This window comes from Mauremys mutica, chromosome 18, assembly GCF_020497125.1.
Source record: "Mauremys mutica isolate MM-2020 ecotype Southern chromosome 18, ASM2049712v1, whole genome shotgun sequence".
NCBI lineage: Eukaryota > Metazoa > Chordata > Testudines > Geoemydidae > Mauremys > Mauremys mutica.
This window is the reverse complement of record NC_059089.1, coordinates 16,378,179-16,402,985: the sequence shown is the minus strand read 5'-3', so window position 1 is coordinate 16,402,985 and position 24,807 is coordinate 16,378,179. Positions and strand designations below refer to the sequence as shown.

Below are 24,807 nucleotides of genomic sequence, written 5' to 3'. Positions count from 1 at the left end.
CTCAGCCCCGGCGCCCGCCCTTTGATTGGTTTAAACTCGCGAACTCCGCCCCCCCCGGATCCCCGCCTTCAAAGCCAGCGCCGCCGCGGCTGCTATGCAACCTCAGGTAGGCGGAAGTGAGGATGTACTTCCGGGTTGAGTCGCGTGTTTCCCCTCCCCTAAGATGGCGGCGCCCATGTCCCTGCTGGTGGAGTTTGGGTGAGTGCGGCCGGGCTGCAGCGAGGGGCCTGGAGCGGGGTCCTTAGAGGGGCGGTGCCGTGGGGGGGGGTTGGGGCTCGCGCCCGTGGGGTGGGCCAGGAGATGCGGGGACACGCTGACTGGCCACGGACCTAGAGCCTGGTGGGCCTGGAGCTGTGGGGGCACCGGTGCAGGCAGGAGCTGGGGTGCCTGGTGGCGAGACCAATGCACTAGGGTCCGCGGCAAGGCGGTCTGGGGACCAGGCGGGGCCTGGGGCTAAGGGGCTGTCGTGGGGGTTTGGGGCAGAGAAGAGGCACCTCGTGGGTGGTTGTGGGACTCTGGGGGTGGTGCGGGGGGGCAAGATCTAGGGTGATTATAACGCAGGGCTTGAGCGCAGGGGCTGGAGAACGAGACTGGCACTGGGGGTGATAATGCTGATTGGTAGGAGTTTAGGGGGTTACCGGGTTTTGGAGGGATAAGGACTATGGTTGGGGGTGTGGTCACTCTCTTGGAGCACAGACTAGAACGCTCTTCACAACGGGAATGAGAAGAAAAATAGGAATCGTCTATCTTGCTATTTGGAAGCAAGGTGTCATTCTAGACCTGGCATTTTTTGTGTCTCAAAAACTTCAGGGAATGCTGTCTAGGTGGGACAACTTTTATAAGGAGGATTTTAAATATTGTATTGAAACAGATACGGGGCCATCACAAGAAGGAGAGGCTTTAAAATGTGCCTTAAAGGGATCCACAATGAGGGAGTGGATAGGATGGGAGCTGGTCTGCACTAATCAATGAGGAAACCGGATGTGAGAGGGGCAGTGAGACTTCAGGAATGGGTTGAATGGATCATAATTAATGTGCGACTATCCAGAGTTTTCAGAAAAGGCAGGATTTGTCATCATGCATTGTTGGCAAAAGGACATTTTATGTTAAACAATCAACACATTTATGGAGATGAGGCAACGTGTTTTACAAAAACAGTTCTGAAGCTTTGTGTGGTTTCATTTTGTATTGTAGCACTCAAGGTACCCTTTGATGCAGGTGCTGTAAAAACACAGGAAGACACGCAACTTGTTCAGAAGCATTTACAATTTTAATTTAAAACAAGACTCAGCAAGGACCAGCACTGATATTTCAGGGTTTTGTAACATTTATTCTGTTCCTCCTTCCTATGTTAATGACAAGCCTCTCTGTTGGTCACTACTTTCTACCTCCCATTTAGTTCTGTAGGCTCTTGTGTACCAGTTACTGTCTGTCACTGCTAAAGTCCTCAGTCTTGTAATTGCCCAAGGATTTGCCATTGTCAAATTAGGGCATGCACAATTGAATGGGAAGTGTTGGGCACTGGTGGTACAAGTGAGGTTTTGGTTCAGAAGACTGGTACAGTTGCCCCAAAGTGTTTTTGTTTGTTAATGCCATAGTTTATTTGATACCACAGTTAACAGGCAGGATTACTGAGATGGTTTTATCCTAGAGAAAACCCCTGTTCTTCACTCACTGAACAATGGGAGGGAGGTAGTTTTTACTTATGGATTATCCCATTGTGAATGTCAAAAATAGATTATAAATCATTTCCTTTTCCTTTGATATAGTAAATTGATTAAAATCGAAATATTTTTTATAACTTTTTATTTTTCTATATATGCTGTTTGCTTTTTGCAGTTCTTTCAGCTCAAACAAAGTTAACTAACATCAGCTTCGCATTATTATCACATTTTATTTTCAGGTTCTTATTGCTGGAAACTAAAAAAATTAAAACATTTTGTTTAAATTGGAAATTTATAAACATTTGTCTTGGGCTTACATTTTGTTACCGTAAGTCTTTTTCTTACAAAAGCTAAAAGGCTTGCTTGGTTTCCCCATCCCTATACACGTACACAATCTTCATAACCCTTTAAATGCCCTTCTCTGTAAGAGGCCCTTCCTCAATCTTTCCCCACTTCCAGCTGCGGAAACTCTCCTAGTTTTCTCAGAAGAGTGAGGAGCATTTTTGCTTTCCTTGGAAATGCATAAATGAGCTCTCTATGTGTAAATCACAGCTGAGTTCTCCACAGTTAGCGCATTACAGAAGGACCTTATCTCGCCAGCTACATTTCTACAGTAACAGTGTGACCTTGTTTTCGTTACATAAAAAAATGTTTTTCATATAATTACTGTGACTTGTTCTCTCACAAGAATCTCGGCTAAAGTTAATAATTGCAGCTTCCATTTTTTTGTGAGCTGGTGGAAGAACACCAACAGAGCAGTCTTTAGGAGTGTCACTGCATATAAGTAGCACTGCTGAGAGCATAACAAAGGTTCTGTTGTGCTCTTCCATAGCAGAGCCAAGAAAAACTCCTAGTGTGACATTTTTAGATATTGGATTTAAAGGGACTCAGTCACATGTAGACTCATTATTTTCCATGTTCTTCACATGTTTCCTTTTAAAATGCATCTCTTTTTTTGAGGCAATTTTTAATCTACATGGTTGTGAGAAATGCAAGGTAGCAATGACTCATACTGTACGTCTGAATAGTAAAAAAGTTATAGAATATTTTATGCGTTTTAAGACCGAGAATCTTTCCAAGGATTAAATGGTATCTGCATAGAGTTTGGTAGTTTTTATGAGCCTATTTGATGAATCCATCATCAAAAATATCTTTCAAATTCAATACTGATGGGGTATGAGCCTCCAGCAGCACCTACACTTCAGGCAGAATCACTCATGCCAAGACGTTAAAAGTTTAAAAATTGTCTCAAAGTTAGTTGTCTGCCTAAGGATTTAGGGGTTTAAATGACTTGATTTTTTCAAGAGTGCTGAACCGCTAGTTTCCCTTGAGTTCAGTGGGAGCTGCTGGTTGCTCACCATTTCTGAAAATCAAGCCTCATACTTAGCTGCCTGAATCTTCATTTAGGCACCTAGTTCTTAAATTCTTGGCCTCGGGAAGCAGAACTGAGTCAGTAGCATATATTGTCCAATGTTGCAGTTGTATACTGTTGTGACACTTCCCAGGTGTACCCATGGTTGTGAGGCACCTCACTGCCATCTGCCCATATCATGAGAAAGCCTTGTCTGTGTCTGCCTAGAGTCAGCTCCCTAACTCCACTGGCAACATAAGTGCTCCCTTCTTAGCCTACACAGGCTCTGCTGTCCTTTTGCAGGTTAGCACTAGGTACTCTCCAACCTCCGAGTGTCCAGCCCCTGTTTCAATGGACATTCCCAGATTCACTGCTCACAAAGGAACAAAGTCCCTCAGCTTACTAGTTCCACCTTCGATCACAGCTACACTATTAAAGTGGCATAGCACTTAGATATGTTTACAATGGAAAATAAGCAAAAGTTTATTTAACAAAAATAGTGGTTAGAGAAGTAGCAAGTAAAAGTATTGGAAACAAAGTTACATGTAAAATAAAATCTTAACACACATTCTAGAGCCTAGACTTCATTAACAAGATAATTTCCTTTTTAGTGAAGTTTAGCTCACCCAGAGTCTTTGCAGTGTTTTCCAGCTGGGTTGGTTGTGACCTCCTTTTGTAAGACAGACCACACTGACAGTTCATCTCCTCAGTGAAGGATCTAGGGTGTAACTCACTACCCCAGTTGTACCCCCAAATCCATTGGCTTTACTCATAAACAGGATACCCCACTGCTACTTTAGTTTTTTCCTACAGCTCTCCGCTCTTGTATTTTGCAATCTCTTGACTAATATCAGCCTCAGTAATGCAAATAGGCCTCCATTGCAATAAATACAGTGCACAATACACTTGACCAGATGGAGAGAAAGTATATCCTGCCTGCTACCTGTGTGAACAAAATCTGTTCAAGGCCTGTCACCAACTGGTGGCCTACTTTTAACTTCAAGGCTTTAAGAACATAATTTCCAGTATAGATGTATAACATCTTAAATGTTACCTGTCCATCCATGCAATGACTATGATGACCATGTCACCCTTTAGTAAATTATTATGCATGTACCAGGCTCAGTAGATCCTTGTAAAACCCCATGCATCCCCTTGTCAGTTGACATTGAGATCCCTGGGTCACACCTCCCTTCTTACACTAATGCAGTAGGATCAGCCCCTGGCTAATCCATATGCATCAGGTTGGAGCCCTCTTGCCTGGACAGTGCAACTGCCACCACATTTTCTTTGCCTTCAATATGTACAATTTTCATCTCGTATTCCTGCACTGCTAGACTCCAGTGTCTCAGTCTGCAGTTGGTACTTTTTGTTCCGTGTAGCCATACCAACGGCGAGTGGGCTGTTAGGACCCTAAACTTCCTGTTAAATAAGTAAGGCCTTAACTGCTTGACCGCCCACACAATTGCATAACATTCGGTTTCTATGACAGAGGAATTCTGTTCACCAGGGGTCAGGTTTTTACTTAGGAAAGCAATAGGATGCTTTTTATTGTCTTCACCTGCTTGCGTCAGTACGACTCCCAGGCCTGTGTCAGAAGCGCTGGTGCTCAGTTCAGAATCTGGTCTGGCCAGAATAGGCTTTTGGATTTTCTTTGCTTTATCAGACCCTTTCTGACAGGCTGCTGTGCACAGCACCGTGTTAGGTTTTCTCTTTTTGCACAGGTCTGTGATAGCAGACACCATGTTGCTGAATCCTTCCACAAACTGGTGGTAATAGTTCTCCAAGCCTATAAAAGACTGAACTTGTGTTTTGATTTCTGGTACAGGCCAGTTAACAGTGAATTCTACTTTCAATAGATCTGGGCAGATCTGGCCCCCTCTTCCAAAATGACCTTCTAGATGAGGGACTTCGGCTGCATCCATTTTACACTTGGACATTTTTACCATGACACTAGCATTTTTTAATTTATTCAGCGCAATTCCCAACTGGGTTTTTGTGATCTGACCAGGAGTAGCTGAAGATGGCAATGTCATCGACGTAGATTCAAGCAAAATCCTGTAACCCAGCTGACACCTGGTTCACAAGCATCTGAAATGTGGCTCCTGCATTGATTAACCCAAAAGGTAACACTTTGAGCTCAGAAAGTCCTGAATCATTAACACAGGCAGATTTTTTTTTTCCTGCACTTCAGTGTTTAAGGAATTTGACAATACCTCTTTGTTTAAATTTAGGGTGCTCAGGAACTTTGCCCTGTCTATGGTGTCTAGCATGTTGTTGATCCTGGGTATATGGTGTGCATCAGGAACCAAGACAGCCTTAAGCTTTCTGTAATCAACACAAAACCCTTTGTTCCCCTCCTTTTCAGGGACCATCACTAGAAAAGCCCAGGAACCGTTGAACTCTTATTAGTCCCATTTTCAGCATGCTTGCTATTTCCTTGCAAACTTTCTCCTGCATTTTACCAGTTGTCTGGTGTGCTCTGCTGGGTGCGGGCTGGGGTCCTTCAATGTTAATCTCATGGACCATTTCATGAGTCAGTCCTGGCCTGCTGGAAAATATCTCTTGATGCCTTTGCAGCACAGCCAAAATCTCTGCCTTTTCACGTGAGGTTACCCCCTCAGATATATCAGTGCTTTCGAGTGAGGTACCACTATGACAATGATTCATCAGATCAGTAAGATGGGGTTGTCTTGGAGTCCTCCTCAGGACAGAGCACTTCATAAACGATAAAGCCTCAAACACTTTACTGAGATGGTTAATTGTCCGCTATTTTATAAATACGGAAATTGGCGCCACATGAGAAGTTAATGGCAGATTCAGGAATAAAGCCTGGATTCCTAGTCCAGTTAGGTAACCCTCTTCATACAGAGGGTTCTTACAGTCCTGTATTTTCAAGAAATGAATTGATTGGGGCTGTAAAGTGGAATCATACTTTCTTCACAGGAGAGTTTGAGGGAAGTCTAAGCCACTGACGTGAGTTTTGCATTTAGCCTGGGATTTTCAAAGAGGCCTAAGGGAGTTAGGTACCCAAATCCCATTGAAATCCCAAAATTGTTATAGTCTGGGATCAGCTTCTGAGAAAGTAGTGCCTTCTACGCTCACAAGGCTCTGCTTATTGGTCAACATTTTACTTGTGCTGGCGAATTGTAATATAATGGTCGCAGAGGGAGAGGCGATCTCTCTGGGAGTGTTTTAAATATCAGGACAGAGACTTTGAACGGGCTCCTTTGACAGGGAGCAAGTGCAGAGGGTGAAGCATGTGATGAGTGACATTTTGTACAACTTGCATGCAGAGTCCCTTGTTTTGCTTGTTACTCACACTGCGCATATGTTTCCGCTGTAATGCTTCGGAGGGTGAGTTGTGTAGTGGCTAGACCAAGAGGGAACTGCCAGGACTCCAGGATTATCCTCTTGGCTCTGCCTCTGACTTGCTGTATGACCTTGCACAAGTTGTTTCTTCCCTTCTGTAAACTGGGGATAATACCTATTCCACAGAGTGTTTTGAGGTTAGTAAAGTACTTTGAGAGCCTTGGATAAAAGTGTTACAGAAGGGCCCGGTATTAGAGCATGTGAGTTTATAATCTGAGATTTGTATTACAGTACTGTCTAGAGGCCCAGCTGAGTTTGAGTTACGCTAGGCACTGTACAAGCAGGTTGTCAGCTCTTTGAGCTAGGGACCATCTTTCTGTCCTCGGGTTGTACAGTGCCTAGCGCAGTGGGTCCTGGTCCATAGCTAGCCATACAAGTAACTAATAGTAAGAGACAGTTACTGCCCCAAAGTGCTTACAGGCCAAATAGACAGACAGACAATTGTCCTGCTTGAAATACAATTCGGTCCATTTTGTTTTCTCTCTGTATTTTTTTGCGTTGTAAACTACCCCCTTTATAACTTCTGTCACTTGAAAATAAAACAGATGTGCATTCTCTTTATTTCAGAGGTGGAGCAGAGCTCTTGTTTGATGGCGTTAAAAAACATCAGGTGACCTTGCCCTGTCAACCAGAGCCTTGTGAGTATTAGAGCTTTTCAAATAAGTTGAAAGAATGACAGCAAATGAAATGCCTGTGAAAAAGAAAGTCAGTCTGTACAGCAGTTATTCAGTTTACAACTGGAATCAATGTGGTTTAGGGCCATTTCAGCCATGCAATTATTGATTGGCTAGCTTGGCAGACAATAGTTAACCCTCAAAGTAAATACAAAACACATATAGGCTGAGCACCTTTTCCATCCTCCAGGCAACCACAAAGTGAGTTCCTTTCTTCAAAGACTTTTGCCCTCCCCTCTGAATATTGTTAATACACAGCAGCCTCTAAATATTTTCATGAAGTGCATTCTCCTTGGTCAGTCCATGGAGCTGCCTGTTAGCCAGTCTTATCTGTGCTTATATAGGAATATCACTCTCTTGATTTTAATTTAAAACAACTGAATATACTTAAACCACACAGACAAGCATGACAAAGCTAGGGTTTGAAAATTACGCTGGCCTTACGTGCAGGACATCCTCTTTTCAGTCCTGCATATAATAAACAAAACACTGCTAGACTGAGTGACCAGTGACTATTCGTGATTATACAAAATTAATTTATTTCCTTAGTGATTCGGGATATCAACATCATTCTGATTACTATTTTCCTCCCTTCTACACTTGTCCACACTTCATTTGCATTGTGATTTTTAGCAGCCGATATATCCAGAACTCTTAGATAGTAAAGCTTTATGCCATTTGAAACCTGGAATTATAAACTTAGAAATGATGTAAAGGATCAATCAACTTTACACAGCATGCAGATTATATTTGCAACCAATCTCTCATGAACTGCTATTTTAATGCCTGAGATCTTCCTGCCATGCCTAGAAATATTTAGAGGCCAGTGCAAATGCTTTCAGGACAAGTAAACTTTTGATCCTGAATATAAGCTATATATAATTCGAAAGGAATAGATGTATTGAGATGGTGGAGGAGGATGTGGTGAAAGACCGGGCCTGGGATTGTGAAGATCTAGGTTTTGTCCTTGAGTCTGACACTGACTTGCTACGTGACATTGAGCAAGTCACTCAACTTCTCTGCCTTCTGTTAAAACAGGGGTACTACTGCCAGACATCGCAAGGGTGCCCTGGGGTTAAATTCTAATGTCTGAAAAGCACTTGATGTCCCTGGATGGAAAGCACTAAAGAAGGGGCAGACTATTAATTTATTTGGATTGTAAACGTCTTGGGCTAGGATATTGTGTGGGTTTGTTTTTGTTTTGTTTTTGTGTGGTTGGGTTTTTTTTAGATGGTGTTTGGCTTAGAATATTTGTTCGTTGTCTAACACACTGTCAGTCTTCAGACAATGAACAGGCATTCAGTTAGAAAGGAATTATAAGGGTATTCTAATTCTATCTGAGGGTAGTTAAGGGTGCCCGTACCTAGCAGGGATAAGAGTACGAGTACTTACCGGTTATTTTCTGCAGCCTGATAGATGTCCATGGTGCATCATATAACACTAATCCAGCTCCTGTTGAAGCCATTGGGAAGATTTCCATTGACTTCAATGGGAGCTAAATTTTAGCCTTTTAAAAAAAAAAAAAAAAAAAATTCCCCTCCCTGGAGATCTTGCTTACTCAGGCTCTCTTGGTACGTGGGGCAATAGTTCGGGTGTGGGAAGCTGTGGGCACATCAGAGGTGAGAGCATCAGCAGCAGGGTTGGATCAGGAAAACTGTGTGAAGAAGAAATTCTATAAATTCCCTAACTGATCGTGTTGTTAAGGAAAACATTTGGGATTATTAATAATAAACAAGTTAATGCAGCTCTCTCTGGGGAAATGAAAATGTGTTTCTCAGTGGAAAATAAAGGACACAATCCCATCAGTCCTAACTCAGGCAAAAACTCACCTTGACTTCTCTGGGAGTTTTGACTGAGTAAGGACTGCATCATCGGGCCTTGTGTATTTAAAGAATTAACAAACTCACCATGTTCAGTGTTTCCTGTCTAGTCACTTTATGCCATATGTTCATCTCCTAGTGTACTGAAGGAATCATGAATGAACAGATCTCATGAGTACTAGGATCGTTATCCCGTTTTAACTGATCTTTTTTTATTAGTTGTCAAGGGTTTTTTTGGCCCTTTTGCCATTCCTTACGCTTCCTTTCCTCTTGGGTTATTATTTTTGGTCCCTTTTTTTGCAGAGCATTTTGCTTCTCTCTGGGACATTGGGCCCAACTATATTTTAATTGTTTATACATTTTGTACAACACCCAGATGCAGGGGGATGAGGGGCTAGGTGAACAGATAGGTAAGAATGTATAAATGAATAAAATGGTCTGTGCTCCAAATTTGACCTGGATAGTGCTCTCTGAATTATAAAGATTGGTTTTATATTTAATTAGTGAGATTACCACATGCCAATCTCCTGATTCTAGGCACTAGGTGAAAATGTGGTTGGATTCTAAACCTGGCTAATGTCCGCATGGAGATTTTTTTTTCCCCCTTTCTCCTCTTGTGTTAACTGGCCAGAGGGGAAGAGGGTCTGGAGGAGGTTAAGGAGGGCAGATGGGAGGGAGCTGCAAGTGGGACTACAGAAGGCCACGTATGGAGCCATGCGGCAGCAGCTGTCTTTGCTATCTGGGGTTTGAAGAGATTTTTATCATGTTGCCCCTGAGGAACATATGAAAAAAGGGTTTGTGTGTTGGGTGTGTGTGTGTGTGTACGTGTACACATGTCACCATACTTTGTGAGACCATATCATATTTTTCTCAAGTGCTGCAGATCTGTGCCGAAAGAAGAGCACAAGTTAAATAAGAACTTTTGTTCCAGAGTTGCGCTGACAATTTTGATAAACTCATTGATGATACTGATAAAGAGAAACTAAAGGAGCTAGCTCTGTTGACTTATTCTGCGTAAAAAAACATTGCTAGGTGGGAGAGGACAGCGAAGGAGATATTTGTCACATGGAGAGAGGATTAAATTCACTCGGAAAGTAAACCTTAATTTCAAGCATCGAAGGTGCAATTAGAAACAATGGAGCATAAAGAAAAGAAACCCTAAATTAAAAACTATGAAAATATATTTGGCAGCATCCCCCTGAAACAAACCACAGTAATTTATTTAACCGCATGCTTCGGCAATCAAATAGAGCATTATATGAATGCTGTTGCTAGTGATGTCTGAGGTCCTTCCTCCATCCCACTTGATGGAGTTTACAGTGCTGGATTTGTCTATGGTCAGAGACTTTCCTTCAGTGTGTTAGAAGGATGAGAAAATAACAAGCATCGTTTAATCCCTGCAGCAGAGTCACAGGTTCAAATCTGTGATGTTATATTGGCTAAGAGCAACTAGAAAGACTCACTGCTGTGCTCTTACCACTGGATCTTGTATGCTCAGGTGAGAGCACTGATTGAAGAGGCTCTGGCTGTTGTGCAAGGAGCTGCTCAACTCTGTATCATAGGCCCTGCACTGCTAACGATCATGAAGATTTTTTCTTTAAGTGTCAGGAGTCTGTGCTTTTGGAGCAAAAGTTCTAAGCGTCAATAGTGTGCAGTAATTAACAAATCTAGATGCTTCAGATTGGTGGAGTACTTGGCATTCAAAGGTTCGGAAGGATAAAATTGTAATCCATAAATTTCAGTAATCAGATCTATTCCCCATTTACTCAAAATCTCCTAGGGGAAAAATCCATCGTTAATCACAATTTTGAGAGAGGGAAAATTAAAATAATTTATTTGTTGAGTTTGACTGTGCATGGTGCTATCTGAGACACAGGAAATGCTCCGAGGGATTTACAGTCCAAGCACCTGATCCTGCAAGGTGCTGAGTGCTCTTCACTTCTGTTGGAAATCAGCTGGAATTAGTCACTCAGCACCTCAAAAGAGGGACTCTATCTCTCCGGATAAGGCCCCAAAATATGAACAGAATAGTTCAGATACAGTACACTAGGGGATAGTCTGACCCGAATGTGGTACCTGAGTGCCAGGAAGATAGCTAGAATTGAGTGTGCAAGATGGCACACTCTAGAAATGCAAAATAGTGGTGGTGATAACATTTGGCTGTCAATAAGAAATCAGTATTTGAAATGATTTTTATTGCTGAGTTGATTACTCCTATCTTCTCTCTAAATGTTTTGAAATGAATGTTTAAAATATTTCTGGTAGGGCAAAGTTTTGTCAAATTAAAAAATAAATGTTGACTTAATCCAGAGACATTAAAATAAATAAATAAAAACCAATCCTTCCAAACCACCTGATATGGCACTTTCCATCTTCAAAAGAATATGAATATTCTCTTCCTTGCAACACCCCAATGGGCTAGTTAAGTATATATTTATTGATGGGGGGAAAACTGAAGTGCAGAGATAATGTGACTTACCAGAGAGAGCATCTCATGTTAGTATAAAGGTAGAATTTGAATTTGGAGTCCTGACTCCCAGACCCCTCTTTCACAAAGCTAGTCTGCACAACCAAATCTTCTACATCAGGGGAGCTCCATATTATCACCCTATCAGGGCACTGTCACGTTCATATTCGGTTTGGGCATTTGACCGGTCCAGAAATAAATGGTCAGTTGACCAGTCAAATATTTTAAAGCAATGACTTATTAGAATAGTACCAACAGTACCAAAAAAGAGTAAGATTTTGTGGTCTCCAATAGGTTTAGGCTTAGCCTTAGATACTTGTGCCTAAGTACAAAAAACGAGTTACTTAATGGAGCTATTTTAACTCCAAAAAATGAAATGAAATATTCTTAAAAAATGAAAGAATGACACCATGGTGCAATAAAAAGGTAGGCCCTTGTCTCTCTCAGGGCTTTCTTGTTGGAATGTTTGACAATATTTGACCATAGTCAGATAATAGGCAGCCAATTGACTGGCTTCCCAAGCCTCGTTCATATGTCCCTGCCAGGTAGATTGGGTTGTGTGGCTGGGCCCTTTAATCTGTTGTGCCATCTCCCCATTGAATCACTGGCATGCAGTATCTCCTGGCAGTTGTCCCAGTGAAGTGGGTGTGTCATTTATAAGGGGGCCAATTGAGCGGATTCATTTGTAGCTCTTCGTTATTAGAAGGAAAGATGGAAAAATTAAAATTCTCTTGCAGGAGTCATCTCTGTGCTTTCCTACTAGGCTTAGTGTAATGGGAGCGGCGTTAACCCTCTGCCACGAATCTGATTAATCTGAACTCATTGTAGAAGGAACTTCCCAGGCACTGAGAAGCCCATCTCCCTTCTGTGTGACCAAATCCCTCTGATAACAAAGCCTGGCTTTTCTGGCCTTCCCAGCCAGTGTGTTCCTGCACAGGCACCTAGTAGGATAACCTTTCTAGCCCCTACCACCCAACCCCCACCCCTCACTCCTTTTCTCTTGGTGGTATTTGCTGTCATGACACCACTGTTTAAAGGATGGCAGCAGAGCATAGGCTGATGAGGAGGTTCCTGGCCCTTTAAACTACTTAGCATGCGTTTCACACGGTTCACGGTGCCAGCTGTTCCTTTCTCCTCCTGCCCTCACTCACAGGAGCTGTTTGCTGAGCTCAGAGCTCCTGTGCAAAATTGCTTTTCAAAAGAGCCACTTTCTGCTTAATTAAACAATGAGACGCCGTCCCTCTGCACATCTGTAAAGCTCCTTCTGCAGCCCCTTTATCCCACAAACTGCTCCATTCTTACCTCCATTCAATTGTAAATCTTCCTCCCCTTCCCCCATCCGTGCTCTTTCTTTTCCCCTTTCAAGTAAGGCTGAGGAGGGTGGTGTTTCTGTAGGAGGGGGAATTGGTTTAATGGGCCTTGCTGTATATGAAAATATAACCTTAGCAAAGTAACTGCTGCAAATGAGAGGCAAGGACTGGCACAGATAATTGTGTGGCTTTTGTATTGCAGAGGAATAAAGTCATAATAGCGATTGAATGGGACATCCGTTATTCTCCCCCACTAATCCTATCCAAGCCATAAAAAAAAATTACTAGCTCTTAAAGCTGATGGGAAGGGGGTGAGGAGTCAGGGCAAGAAACTGTCTTGCCCAACTCGACATGCCAGAGTGAGCCTGTACCAGGGGAGTCCCTCTACAGGCTTCTGTATGAATAGATGCTGCCAGGGCAAGTGTGAGCCAGAGGGATCCCTCTGCAGTCTCTCTGTATGAATAGTTACATTCCTCCGTGCGCAGTGAGTCTTGGATGTATAATTCCACATAGTCTTTGGTGTTAGTGGTTAGATTTCCTCTGTCAGTTGTTTCTTTCCCAACACAGGGAAATGTGCATAAGGGGAAGTTCATTTCCACAGTGGGTTTAAAATGGACGTTGTCTGTATTTAATAACACTTTCTTTGAATGGTCAGGGAATTTGCCTGAGTGGCTTACAGAAATTAATCATCAACAATTCCAGGTTGTGCAGAATAGGTGAATGGAGAAATAGATGAGGTATCTGTGGTTGGGTGGGAACACCCACTTCTTTATGTCAGGAAGAGGTTATAGTTAGGGTGATGCAGTATCGTATAACTAGGGTTGATAGGATGCAATTAAGAAAATGAGAATTTAGGCTATTGGTAAAAAAAATTCTTAACTTTGCAAGCTATGGCACAATCTCCTGCAGGATGTGTGGGAAGCACCACATTCCCTGAGCCCTTTAAAACTAGACTGGACAAAGCCCTAAACAGTCTTCCATGGGGAATAATCCTGCACTAGTAGAGAGAGAAACTAGAAGACCCTTGTTAACTGATCATCATTTCTAACTCCTGATTCCTAATCCAGCCTTCACTGCCTGTTGAATACAGTCACCACCTATTGTCCCTTCTTTTTGTAAGGTTCTCCTTAGCTCCTTCCTTAGATAATTTTGAACAAGAGACTGGACCATGTACCACTACTAGTGAGCCATGATCCTAAAAAGAAGAGATGGTTTAGTGCACTGGCATTTATTCAGAAGCCTTAAGTGACCATAGCATTGGGTGTTGTAAGATTAGAAACTCTGATTCTTGGCAGTGTGGTGGGATTAGCTTTATGCAGAGGATCAGATGGGGGTCCCTTTAGAAATGACAGGAACTGCTGGAAGCACTTTGGATCTGACGATTTGCTGCTGGCTGGCAAATGGGATTGAAGATCCCTGGAACTTATGATCTCCCTACCAGCTAACTGGAGGGAATGTGAAATCCTGGGATCTGAGTGCTCCCTTCTAGTTTACAAGAGCTGACAGAAAATCCCATGATCCACACATTCCTTGATGACTGACAAGGCCGAGGACTCCTCTGAATGCAGGGCCCAGGACCGAGGGCCTCCATCCAAGCTAACAGAAGAGTTATGGAAGAACACAGCATCTGGTCTCTTCCTGTGCTGTGGATAAGAGGGAATGGAGGAAGCACTAATGTGGGCCCTCTCTTCCAGTTAAAAGCGGTGGCGGGGAGGGAGAGAGTTATCTCTCTGCCAGGTGATCATAAGCAGGGCCCAGGCATTATTGTCTAACACACAGAAGCTGATGGTTCCAGTATCTGGATTCTTTGTCTGACCAAAGTCACTAAAAGCTCCCTGTTAATAGAATCCAGATTGGAGTCTTTTTTTGCTATAAATGTCTGAAATGGCTCGGAAGATGTCAATGAAAACAGATTCGAAACTCCTCTTGGTCTTGCTGGTGGTCACCATGCCTTGAGTCTGAGACCTTGTCTACACTAGAGCTTACTCCAGTACACCCCAGAGTGATGCAAGTTGCACCGATCTAAGTGCCAGCGTAGAGCGCATTGTGTCAGCAGGAGAGCCTCTTCTGCCGACATAGCTACCGCCTCTTGTGGGAGATGGAGTAATTAAGCCGACTGGAGAGCTCTCTCCTGTCGGCTTAGGGTATCTTCACCAGAAGCGCTACAGTGTAGATGTAGCCACAGTTTAACCCTTTTCCTCTGATTCTGATTATATAAGCCATTCCAGGCCTTCTGCTGCAGCTTATGATATCCCACCATCCGCTTTGGGAGTTCACTTTGCACATTAACTAGCCTGAGGAACCCCTTGTATCTGTTTTTTACAATGGGCCCTTTCATAACATGTGGCTCTTGTGCTAATTAGAATTCAGTAAAATGGACAAGGCACTCACCTGCCTGAGTGGGGTATTGTGGGGATGGTTTATATTTTGAAAAATAAGCCACCTAACCTGGCACAGGGGTTACACATTCACTTCCCGTCCAGGCAGAGGGAATGAGAGAAGAGGCATGCAAAGAGGGGACTTTGTCATAGTTACAGGCCAGTGGCTGAGAATGTGGGTGGGATGGAGCTTGGCCAGAGTTAGTGACCTCAACAAATTGGAGCTCAGCCGTGGTCAGTATGATAAACGATCTTATTCTGGGTCAGAGAAATGGTACCCCATAGGGAGGTGTCCGAAAGGCGGCCCGAGAAAACCGATTGTGCTGTTGCAACGCTGACCCCTCGGTGAGCGGGGCCGCATACATCTTAGTTATTACAAATCAGAAAAGAGCTTTCCAGTGTCTAGGTCTTAAGAGTCTCCTGTTTTCCTGAAATAGGCTTCCTATTCTGCACCCAAGGCAAGGATATTACTGAAAATACACCTTCTGGAAGCCCTAACGGGAGGGTTGGATTGTACATCTGCTTGTTAATGTATGAGGGGTGTGCGGGGGGCTGCGGAGATGTGTATGTTTCATTTGTGTGTGTAAATCTGCCAGTGACACACACAGCCCTCTGAGTGTTAGTACAGCTTCTTTGTTAGTGGAGGGCTGTGTTTTCACGTTCACTGATATTACGTTAGTGCAAGATGAGCGAGTATGTGTTTCAGGGCAGTGTTTGGGTTTCTGCGTGTTTACCTGATTGGTGAGATTTCGCAGTGAAAAGCTGGCCCTGTGTTTCTTCTTCCAGGCACCTGTCTGCCATGGCTGTTTTCTCTCTGCTAACGGCAAGTGTGCTCTCTGGCTGCTGAGTTGTCACGGATGAATCTGTCAGGCCTAGGAGGTTTTATTAAGCTGGGAAAGATCTATGGGTTTCAGCTATGGTTTTGAGGGAGCAATGAGCCTGGGCGTTTGTAGAAGGCAGCACTAAGATGGAGTCCCAGATCACTTTCTCTAAGAGGATACTCAGCTGATTCTTCCGGACAGAAAAGTTAGATATGACAGATCAGACTTTGGAGGACACCAAGCTGGAGACTATGCAGATCTTTCAACCACATTCAGGGATATTTATACTGCAGCATGTACCCAAATCCCAAACAAGCCTGGGATTTGGTAAACGCTCGCTGCAGCTCTCACACCCTGTCCACCTGCATGACAAGCCAGTGGCTTTGTGTCACTGGAAACATGCTCATTTTCGTGGATCTGTTCATTCCCATTGGGCTGTTTGTTTTGTGTATATACAGTGGCACTATGGCTGTCAGCTCCCATGATGCACTTGAATGGTCAGTTCTCTCACATTCGCTATTTTTTTTTCTTGGCTTTTCTATTAACTTCAGAATGTTCCTGTGACTATGGTGCTGGTGAAAGGCACTGGGTCGACAGCCCTGAAGACTGACTTCTCTCTGTCCACGGAACAGAGACAGGGTTCCCCTCCATTGTGCTTCAACCCCGAATTGCAGAGACTTCCTCTGAGGTCAGAAGTTCGTTCAGTTTCCGTGGCCCATTCTGCCCTTGGCACCTCTGCCGAGATTAGCCCTAATTGGCCCCATTGTTGGCAGTTGTGGTGGGTTTTATGGTCTGGATATTTGTCTACTGGGAACTGGACTGACGCTACCAAAGTAATTTCACTGGGGCCATGTGATGGTAACAAATCTTGGTCATTATTAACTGGGCTGGGTTTAAAGTGGTGACCTAAAGGAAAACCGCTCTTATCAGTGCTCTGAGCCATCCAATTCCCTACTTCTTAACATTATTTTTATTGTATAATGTTCAATAAGCAGCACAGAGCTGCCATTGCACAAAATACATGATCTGTCACCTCCAAAGGGCAGCACACATTGTGAAATTGCACTTCTGTAAATATTAAATACTTCTGATGAGTCAGCTTTCATAAGCAGTTTAGATAAAGTATAAAATTGGTGTCCCAGTGGTGAGGATTCAGCTTGGCAGTGGACAGGAGGGGGTGGTCCGTTTAAAGGGCTTTCCTTCCGATTGATTATTTCTACAGATCCATACATTCGAATGGTGCTTTATGGACAAACAGGTCCTTGGCCCGAGGAGCTTACAAACCAAGTTATACGTACCACCGCGTGGTGTAACGAAGTGTGGAGGAGGGTGCTGTAGGAAAGATAAGGGTCGTGGTAATAAAAGAGCAGGAGTTGTGCTTTAGTTGCACACATTATTTTTGGGAGAGTCCAGGAACTCCAATAACAGACCAGGGCCCCATTGTGCCAGGCCCTGTACAAACACAGAACGACCGCTGGTCCCTGCCCAAAAGACCTTGCAATCTAAGTATTGTATTTTGTCTGTGCATACTTCTTGGATCTGTCCTTTCTCATTGCTCCTCAAAACGACCAATAATATAACTAAGATAAATACGAGGGCAGGAGCAGAATTCAGTGCTGAAGAACAGCTGAAAGAAATGAGTCTCGAGATGGGATTTGGAGAAGGCGTGACAGTTGCGTTGCACTCTGGATCAGAGGGGATATTCAAAGAATAAACTGGGATATTCAAAGATAAGAACGGCCATAGTGGATCAGACCAATGGTCCATCTAGCCTGGTATCCTGTCTTCCAACAGTAGCTAATGCCAGGTGCTTCAGAGGGAATGAACAGAACAGGGAATCATCAAGTGATCCATCCCCTGTCCGCTCCCAGTTTCTGCCAAACAGAGGCTCTGGACACTCAGAGCATGGGGTTGCATTAATTTCTCCAGATTGTATAATTCTCCTGTGCACATGTGTGAGACTTCTGGGGGAGGTGTTGGTGTGTGTTAAGGGTGAGTGTTCTTCTGTGTGTGGGTGCGAGTTGTCTGGGCTCTGTAACTGCAGACACAGATGGGGCTGAAAATAATGTATTTATTATGGAAGGAGGGAGAAAAAATCATCCGAGACAGTCTCGAAATAAGCCAGCCACACCACATTGCAAGCTTCTTCTGGGTGGCTATCATCTGTCCAGCTGGTGCAGTGCAGGGATGGTGTGGTCTTTACCAGGTAAAACCTTGGTTTTTACTGCCCTGGAAAAAACTAATTTGTCCCAGTTTAAGCAATTTTCTATTTTAAAAACTAATGTACAATACATACACTTAGGTTTAGGTTTAATTGCATATTCAAATTGTGGTTCCAAAAGGCAGTAGATTCATAGATTAATTTAGGGTTGTACAAATAAAAAGTAAAATTGCAGTGGACATAATATGTAATTCCAATACTGAACATCAGAATGTCTGTACATTTTGGTTTGGTATTGTCTCAAGGAAGTTATACGTGTCATGCTTCATAGTTCAGTTTTCAATATTGTATGAATACAAGTCAAAAAATGTATTCTGTGAAAACAACAATAATGCAGAGTTGTAGGCTTGAAGCGTTAGGCAGTTGAAGACATGCAGAGTTGCAGATTACCAGTCCCTTTGGCCAGGCAGCATTCTGTAGCAGAAGACCAGCTGTGATGTAGTAGATTTGAATGCCTGTAGCCAAAGTACGAAGATCCATTCTGTGCTTTGCTGAACTTGCTGGATGCTGATGCAATTGTTTTTCTCAGTTTCCCATTTTAAACCAGGTTTAAGCCAGTATTTACCAGTGCCCTGTCTTAAATTAGTGTTTCCTGGGAAATTGCCAACCCTGGTACTGTGTGCTTGTGTTTTAAATGATCTATCTTGAAGGGCCCCAGAGGAGCAGGCGGTTTACTCTATCAAAGCAGAATCATATATCATCCACCTCATTGTTTTGTGCCCTCATGCAAGTGCATTGCTCACAAGGATATGACCCTTCATAGTGTTGCTGTGGTGGGGATGGTTTTCCCTTTTGCACTCTTCCTCCTCCTGTAGGGATGTTTCATTCTCATTCCCTAGCGGTCATTTCCTAGTGATGGAGAGCAAAAGCAGTTTGGGTGTGAGCTCCTGAGGGCTGTACACTGCAGCAGCGTTTTTCGGTGAAGGTTGACATAGTTTGCTCTTGTTCTGGTGGCTGACTGACCGACCAGCCCCTTATGCCTTCTGTCTGTTGCTCGCTGTCTCCAAGGAAGTGATCACCTTGGAGGATAGTATATTCCATGCCGCTAAACTAAACTTCTCTAAACGATATTTAGTTAAAAAGAAATCCCTGTTCTGACTGTAGGTGAGGATCCAGTGTGCAGTGCAATCTGCCGCCATGGGACAGATCTTCCCTTCAGGACAGAAACTGTCCAGTTTTGGGAGGCAGCATTGCTTGGCATCATCCTCTAGGCAGTCCCCTCTGGCTGCCTAGAATACATTGGTCCCACTGCTTTAGAGGAAGCCAGCAACACAGGGCCATAGAGGATGTGTGAAAGAGGAAAACATGGAAGGAGTCCTAGAGGAGACACAGATGGGGATTTTTTTTCTCCTGGGAAGGTGTATCTCCATTCACTGTAACTGACTTACACCTGTTTACAGCTGTGCAGAGTTTACTCTTCATGTGGGGAGAGTCACAGATGTGACCAGTTAAAGAAAGCACCTACCTTTGTGTAGGTTTAGTCTAAAGAAACAAAGCTCTGTTCCAGGGAGCTTCCCTGACAGCACAACACAATGTGCTGACACAGTGCAAAGACTGAGTCACCCCATTACAAGGGTATTTATTCCATGGATCAGTCATGCGACAACTGCACCAAAAATAGTTTTTTAGCTCAGCCTGTAAAAGAGGTTGTGAAAATATTTACAGTGACTAGGAGCCGTTTACAACACACAGAGATGTGCAAATACATCCCGTTGTTCCCTCTGATACGGCTAGAGGGGGTTCAAGCCCGAATATCTGATAGGTGGATTTGTGCACTGGGAACACTTCCTTGTGCCTTTGAAACAAATAAAGCTCTTTTGGGGCTTTCAGAAGGTTCTTAAAAGGAGCCCTGGGAGAACAACTGATTGTAGATTCAGAATGATGAAGTGGACTGTGGAATAGTGAAATATAGAGGCAAATGCAGGAGAATGCCACATTGTAATTTGTCAGCTTCTCCAAACCCTGTAATGGATTATTCTCTCCCTCTGACGCTTCTCACCTCTCCAATAGGAAATTAACTGATGCTATCGCTAAAGAAATTGTTTTTGCCTCACAAAGTAAAACTGTTACTATAAAAACCTGCGACCAGTGTCTCCTCCTCCTTTTACATGAAGACAAATCCTTCCTGTCACCTACTGAAATAGAAAGATAAAGGCTGAGCTTTAATAAAGAAGCTATCAAACAAAGCATGTGTTTGGGGACGTGGTGGGGGAGCAGAGGGTCCGAGCTGAAGGTGTGATGCTAAAGGAGATTATAAAGGGCTTGAATGGAACTACGGCTACCTCCAACATGTCTGTTTTTGCATGTGTCTATATATTCATGAATGTTTGCCTGTGTCTTATGGGATTACGTTTTCAAAAGTATAAACCTTCAAAAGTGCCTGCCTGGCTTTCAGAGGTGGCAAATGCTCACATCTCCCACTGAGCTCTGGTGCCATAGTGGGTGTTCTGCACTTCAAAAACTAACCAACACGAAGCCAGCCCCAGGAAGTTGATGTCTCATGTTGGGATGCCCAAAAACTGAGACACCCAAAATAAGCGGACACTTACAAATATAATCCTCTGTTTGCATCCTGCATGTGTCTATCAAAGTGACTGTTCCAAGGAGGGTTACATTCTAACCCACTTCAGTTTCTTGAACAAATTCTTATAGGCCATGCAAGTATCCATCCATGCCTGTTGCAGCCCAAAGGTGAATGGTTTTAGGGGACTCAAGTGAAATCGGTTCAGCCACTTTTGAGTTTATGCTGCCATTTTGTGAGGGGAGGGGAAAGAGACACTTTCACCATATTTCAATCCATTTTAGTACTTGTTTCAGACAGCCAACACTAGAAGCTTCAAACTTTTAGCTTCATGTGTAATCCTCACTGAGACTACTGAATTCCTCGTCTTCACGCTTGTATTGTTTTAATTCTAAACATTTTCAGTTTTGCAATTTAAATGTTTGATTCCTGTTCCATTAACTGTGGAGGCTTTTTGCATTTTCCGTGGTCAGGTATGCACATCCAGCCAACTCTGTATATGGGGGTGCGGGGTGCATGGTGTGTGCCTCCTAACAAAGGAGATGCCTCTTCCTGGTGCATGCTGACCGGGGTGGGTTCTTGAGGATCCCTTCTCTTATTCCCTTGCTTACATCTTGTGACCAGACAGAGTGACTGGAGCACTGTTCCCATCATTGCACCTTGTCCCAGGATGAGCATAGCATCTCTAACTGGGGAGTGAAGGCTGGTGCCCTGGTGATTGAACTCCTGTGAAACAGAAGTGGATATTTCAGGGGTGGGCAAACTTTTTGATCCGAGGGCCACATCGGGGTTGCAAAACGGTATGGAGGGCCGGGTAGGGAAGGCTGTGCCGCCCCAAACAGCCTGGCCCCTGCTCCCTATCCGACCCTTCCCACTTCCCATCCCCTGACTGCCCCCCTCAGAACCCCTGACCCATCCAACCCCCCACCGCTCCTTGTCCCCTCCCAGGACCCCATGCCCCTAATTGACCCTGGGACCTCACCCCCATCCAACCCCCCTGCTCCCAGGCCCCTGACTGCCCTGACCCAGAGGTGTGGACCCTGCCCTCTGACAGGCCCCCTGGGACCCCACACCTATCCAAGCGCCCCGTCCCCCAGAACCTCCGCCCCATCCAACCGCCCCTGACCGCCCCCTGGGACCCTACGCCTATCCAACCGCCCCTGTCCCCTGACTGCCCCCTGGGACCTCCTGCCCCTTATCCACTCCCTGGCCCCCTTACCATGCCACTCAGAGCAGCATGTCTGGCAGCCACGCTGCTCGGCAGGAGCATGCAATCCCACCACCCAGAGCGCTGCCCGTGCGGCGGCATAACTGTGGGGGAGTGGGGACAGCCTCCCTGGCCGGGAGCTCAAGGGCTGGGCAGGACAGGCCTGCGGGCCACATGTGTCCTGCAGGTCGTAGTTTGCCCACCTCTGGATATTTGGTGCTGGTAAGGAAGCTAGTCTATAAACTGTCATTCTCTCTCCTTTCAGGGGACATCAGAAACCTGCTAAAGTGGATCAAACAGAATCTATTAAAAGAGAGACCAGAATTATTTATTCAGGGGGACACCGTGTAAGTACAGATGTAAAAGATGTTGTTCATGTTTCCCTGTCTGCAAGTCCCAGTGCAGAGGGCATATATGTTGTTGCTGGTGGCGGGAAGAAAGTTTTATATCAGTTGAAATATGGCATATGCTAGAAGGAATGACCTGGAAGAGGATACCCCATAGACTGGAATAGGGAAAAACGGTCAGCTCAATGGTCTTGCTGTATGACCAAAGGCAGATCACTTAGCTTCTCTGTGCCTCATTATTCCCATCTGTACAATGGGGATAAATACTTCCCCATGGGAGGGATGTGCGGCTCTCTTTGTAAAGGGCATTGGTTTCCTTGAATGACACGGACTATGCAAGTTCAAAGTACTACTGTGGTGGAGGGAGGTGGGTTGATATTCTAGAGAATTATCCAGATTGGGGAGCAATGTGTCTGCTCTTTCACAGGTCTGACTGTGAGAACTCCAGCTCCTTCTGAACCTAAACCCAACCCAATTCCACAAAATGTCTGTCTCCTCCCGACCCACACGGCACGAGGTCCCCCAGCACTCATGGCCTCTTTCCATTGCCTGTCACCTCCAGTACTAGCATTGTGTGTGGATTGCAGGGTTGAGGTTTTAGCAAGTAGACCCATCCCCCTGTTCCAGCTGTGTGTCTGTGCTGCACAGCGCAGTCTCTGTTCACATCACTGGGCCTGGATCAGTCACTCCAAGAAGCACCAACAAATAGATCTGCTGGGAAATGATTTTATTTTTAAAATGGGGCCAATCTCATTGAAAAAGGCCAGAAGAAATGGAGCACAATGTGCTGTGCAGGCAACTCCCAGCTGCAGAGTGGAGGTTGGGGTGTTTAACATTCCTCACAGGTCTCTGTGAGCTGAAGCGTGTGCCAGGTCCCCTGGTAGCAGGAGAGACAATTGCAGGACACTGAAGATCAAAGCAGGGGAATCCCTTTGCCTCTAATCAGGAGCTCTGAGTTGATCCTGGGTGTTTACAACCTTTAGCAGGGGCACTACAATTGCTTTCCTTAGCTCTGAATTGATCTCTCTGCACTCGATTGCAGTGCACAGGTTTTAATTACCTGGCTTTTCTATGTTGTATTGAAATGGAGTCATCTCAGAGCTTCTCATGAATGGTGTCTTTTGATTTCAAACGAGCTCTGGGATCAATCACGTTTCCCCTTTATTTGATGTAGAAAGGGCACTGTCTGTCCCTATTTCCACCTCTGTGCTATGATTCCCTTTTTGCATCGGCTTTACAGACCAGCCTGCCTGTGATCTGCTTTTTAACAGCCAGCAGTGCTAACTCTTTGCAGCTTTTAGCAATCCTAGTTCCTGACAACTTCTGTGTTCTGCAGGCGGCCAGGAATTTTGGTGCTCATCAATGATGCAGACTGGGAACTAATGGTCAGTACTACTTCAGTTTGATTTTCTTTGTTGCTCTCTCTGATCTGTGGCTGTTCTTGGGAAGCTATTCTAGATGCTTGCCCCAAGCTAAGCATCTAGTAGCGGGCGAGGGGAGAGAGGAGTTCCTCCATGTGTTGTTCACTGGCTGTTCTAAAGCCTGGAGCCTTTATCGAACCTGCTGAGGCTCAACCACCATTCAGTCCCCCAGAAGATCACCCACACTCCCTGACCTTCAGTTGTGGCCTTCACTCCTCTGGGAACTGAGTGGATGTCTCATCCATGCTTGAGATAACCACTTGCTTAGTGGGGCACCAACATTGCTTCACAGCCTTGGGCAATTGTGAGAGCCAGTGATTATAATAAGGTGAGTGCTTGGGAGGTGAGGACTGCATGTTTTGCCTAAGATCAAACCAAAGGAGAATGCTGAGGTAGAACAAGCAGAGCTGGCCCTTGGGGTTTTTGCTACACTAGGATTATGTCTACACTTCAAGCGAGGAAGAATTCTTCTGTCCACCTAGTGCTGTCTAGACCATGGGTTAGGTTGGCTTAACTATGTCACTCAGGAGTGTGGATTTTTCATGCCCCAGAGCATCGTAGCTGGGTCAGCTTAACTTTTTAGTGCAGACGTGGCCTAGGCCACCAGACTAATGTCTTCCTCTCTCAGGCCACCATCACAGGCCCACCATAAATAGTCACTAACTAGTCTGCAGATATAATTAGTCACTTCTGAAAGTGGTACTTCCCCACAACAGTGAATGTCTGAGAGCTCCCTCTCCTGTCTCTCCACCTCGCCTTTCTTAGGAGAAAACCTCGGTCTTCCCCCTCTGTAGTCCCTAGTGCTCTGGCATCTGTTAGGAGACATTCTTCTTTTGCAGTCTCTGTTTGGAAATGCCTATTAAACCATTTCTCGTTCTTTCTTGACCTGCAGGGCGAGCTGGATTATAAACTCCAGGACCAGGATAACGTGGTTTTCATCTCAACGTTGCATGGTGGTTGAGCTCTTGGAATTCATAAGGACATAAAACAAAAACACTGGGGGCGAACCCTGATGTCTTTTTGAACTGTCTGTGCCTCGCTTACGAGCCATGGCAAATCACTTACACCGTCGTTAGGTTTACAAATAAAGCCCATGCCAGTGACTGGCCTAGCCTGCACTTCCATCTTTTGGTTCTACCTTAACCTCTCCTGGCTGCAATCCCAGGTGCATAGGTGATGGGAGAGCACCTGCTGCATTGGGTCACTTGATGCACCCAGGGGTCCATGAGGTAA

General features: G+C 44.6%; 1 protein-coding gene across 1 annotated transcript; it reads left to right on the top strand.

Annotated features, from left to right (window-relative positions):
* Window positions 1-69: 69 nt before the first annotated feature.
* On the top strand, window positions 70-24,562 carry URM1 (ubiquitin related modifier 1). Its single transcript, XM_044992862.1, has 5 exons — window positions 70-198; window positions 6,955-7,025; window positions 22,072-22,153; window positions 23,490-23,538; window positions 24,467-24,562. The coding sequence occupies exons 1-5, from the start codon at window positions 164-166 to the stop codon at window positions 24,533-24,535; spliced, it is 306 nt and encodes a 101-aa protein (XP_044848797.1). The 5' UTR covers window positions 70-163; the 3' UTR covers window positions 24,536-24,562.
* The last annotated feature ends 245 nt before the right edge of the window (window positions 24,563-24,807 follow it).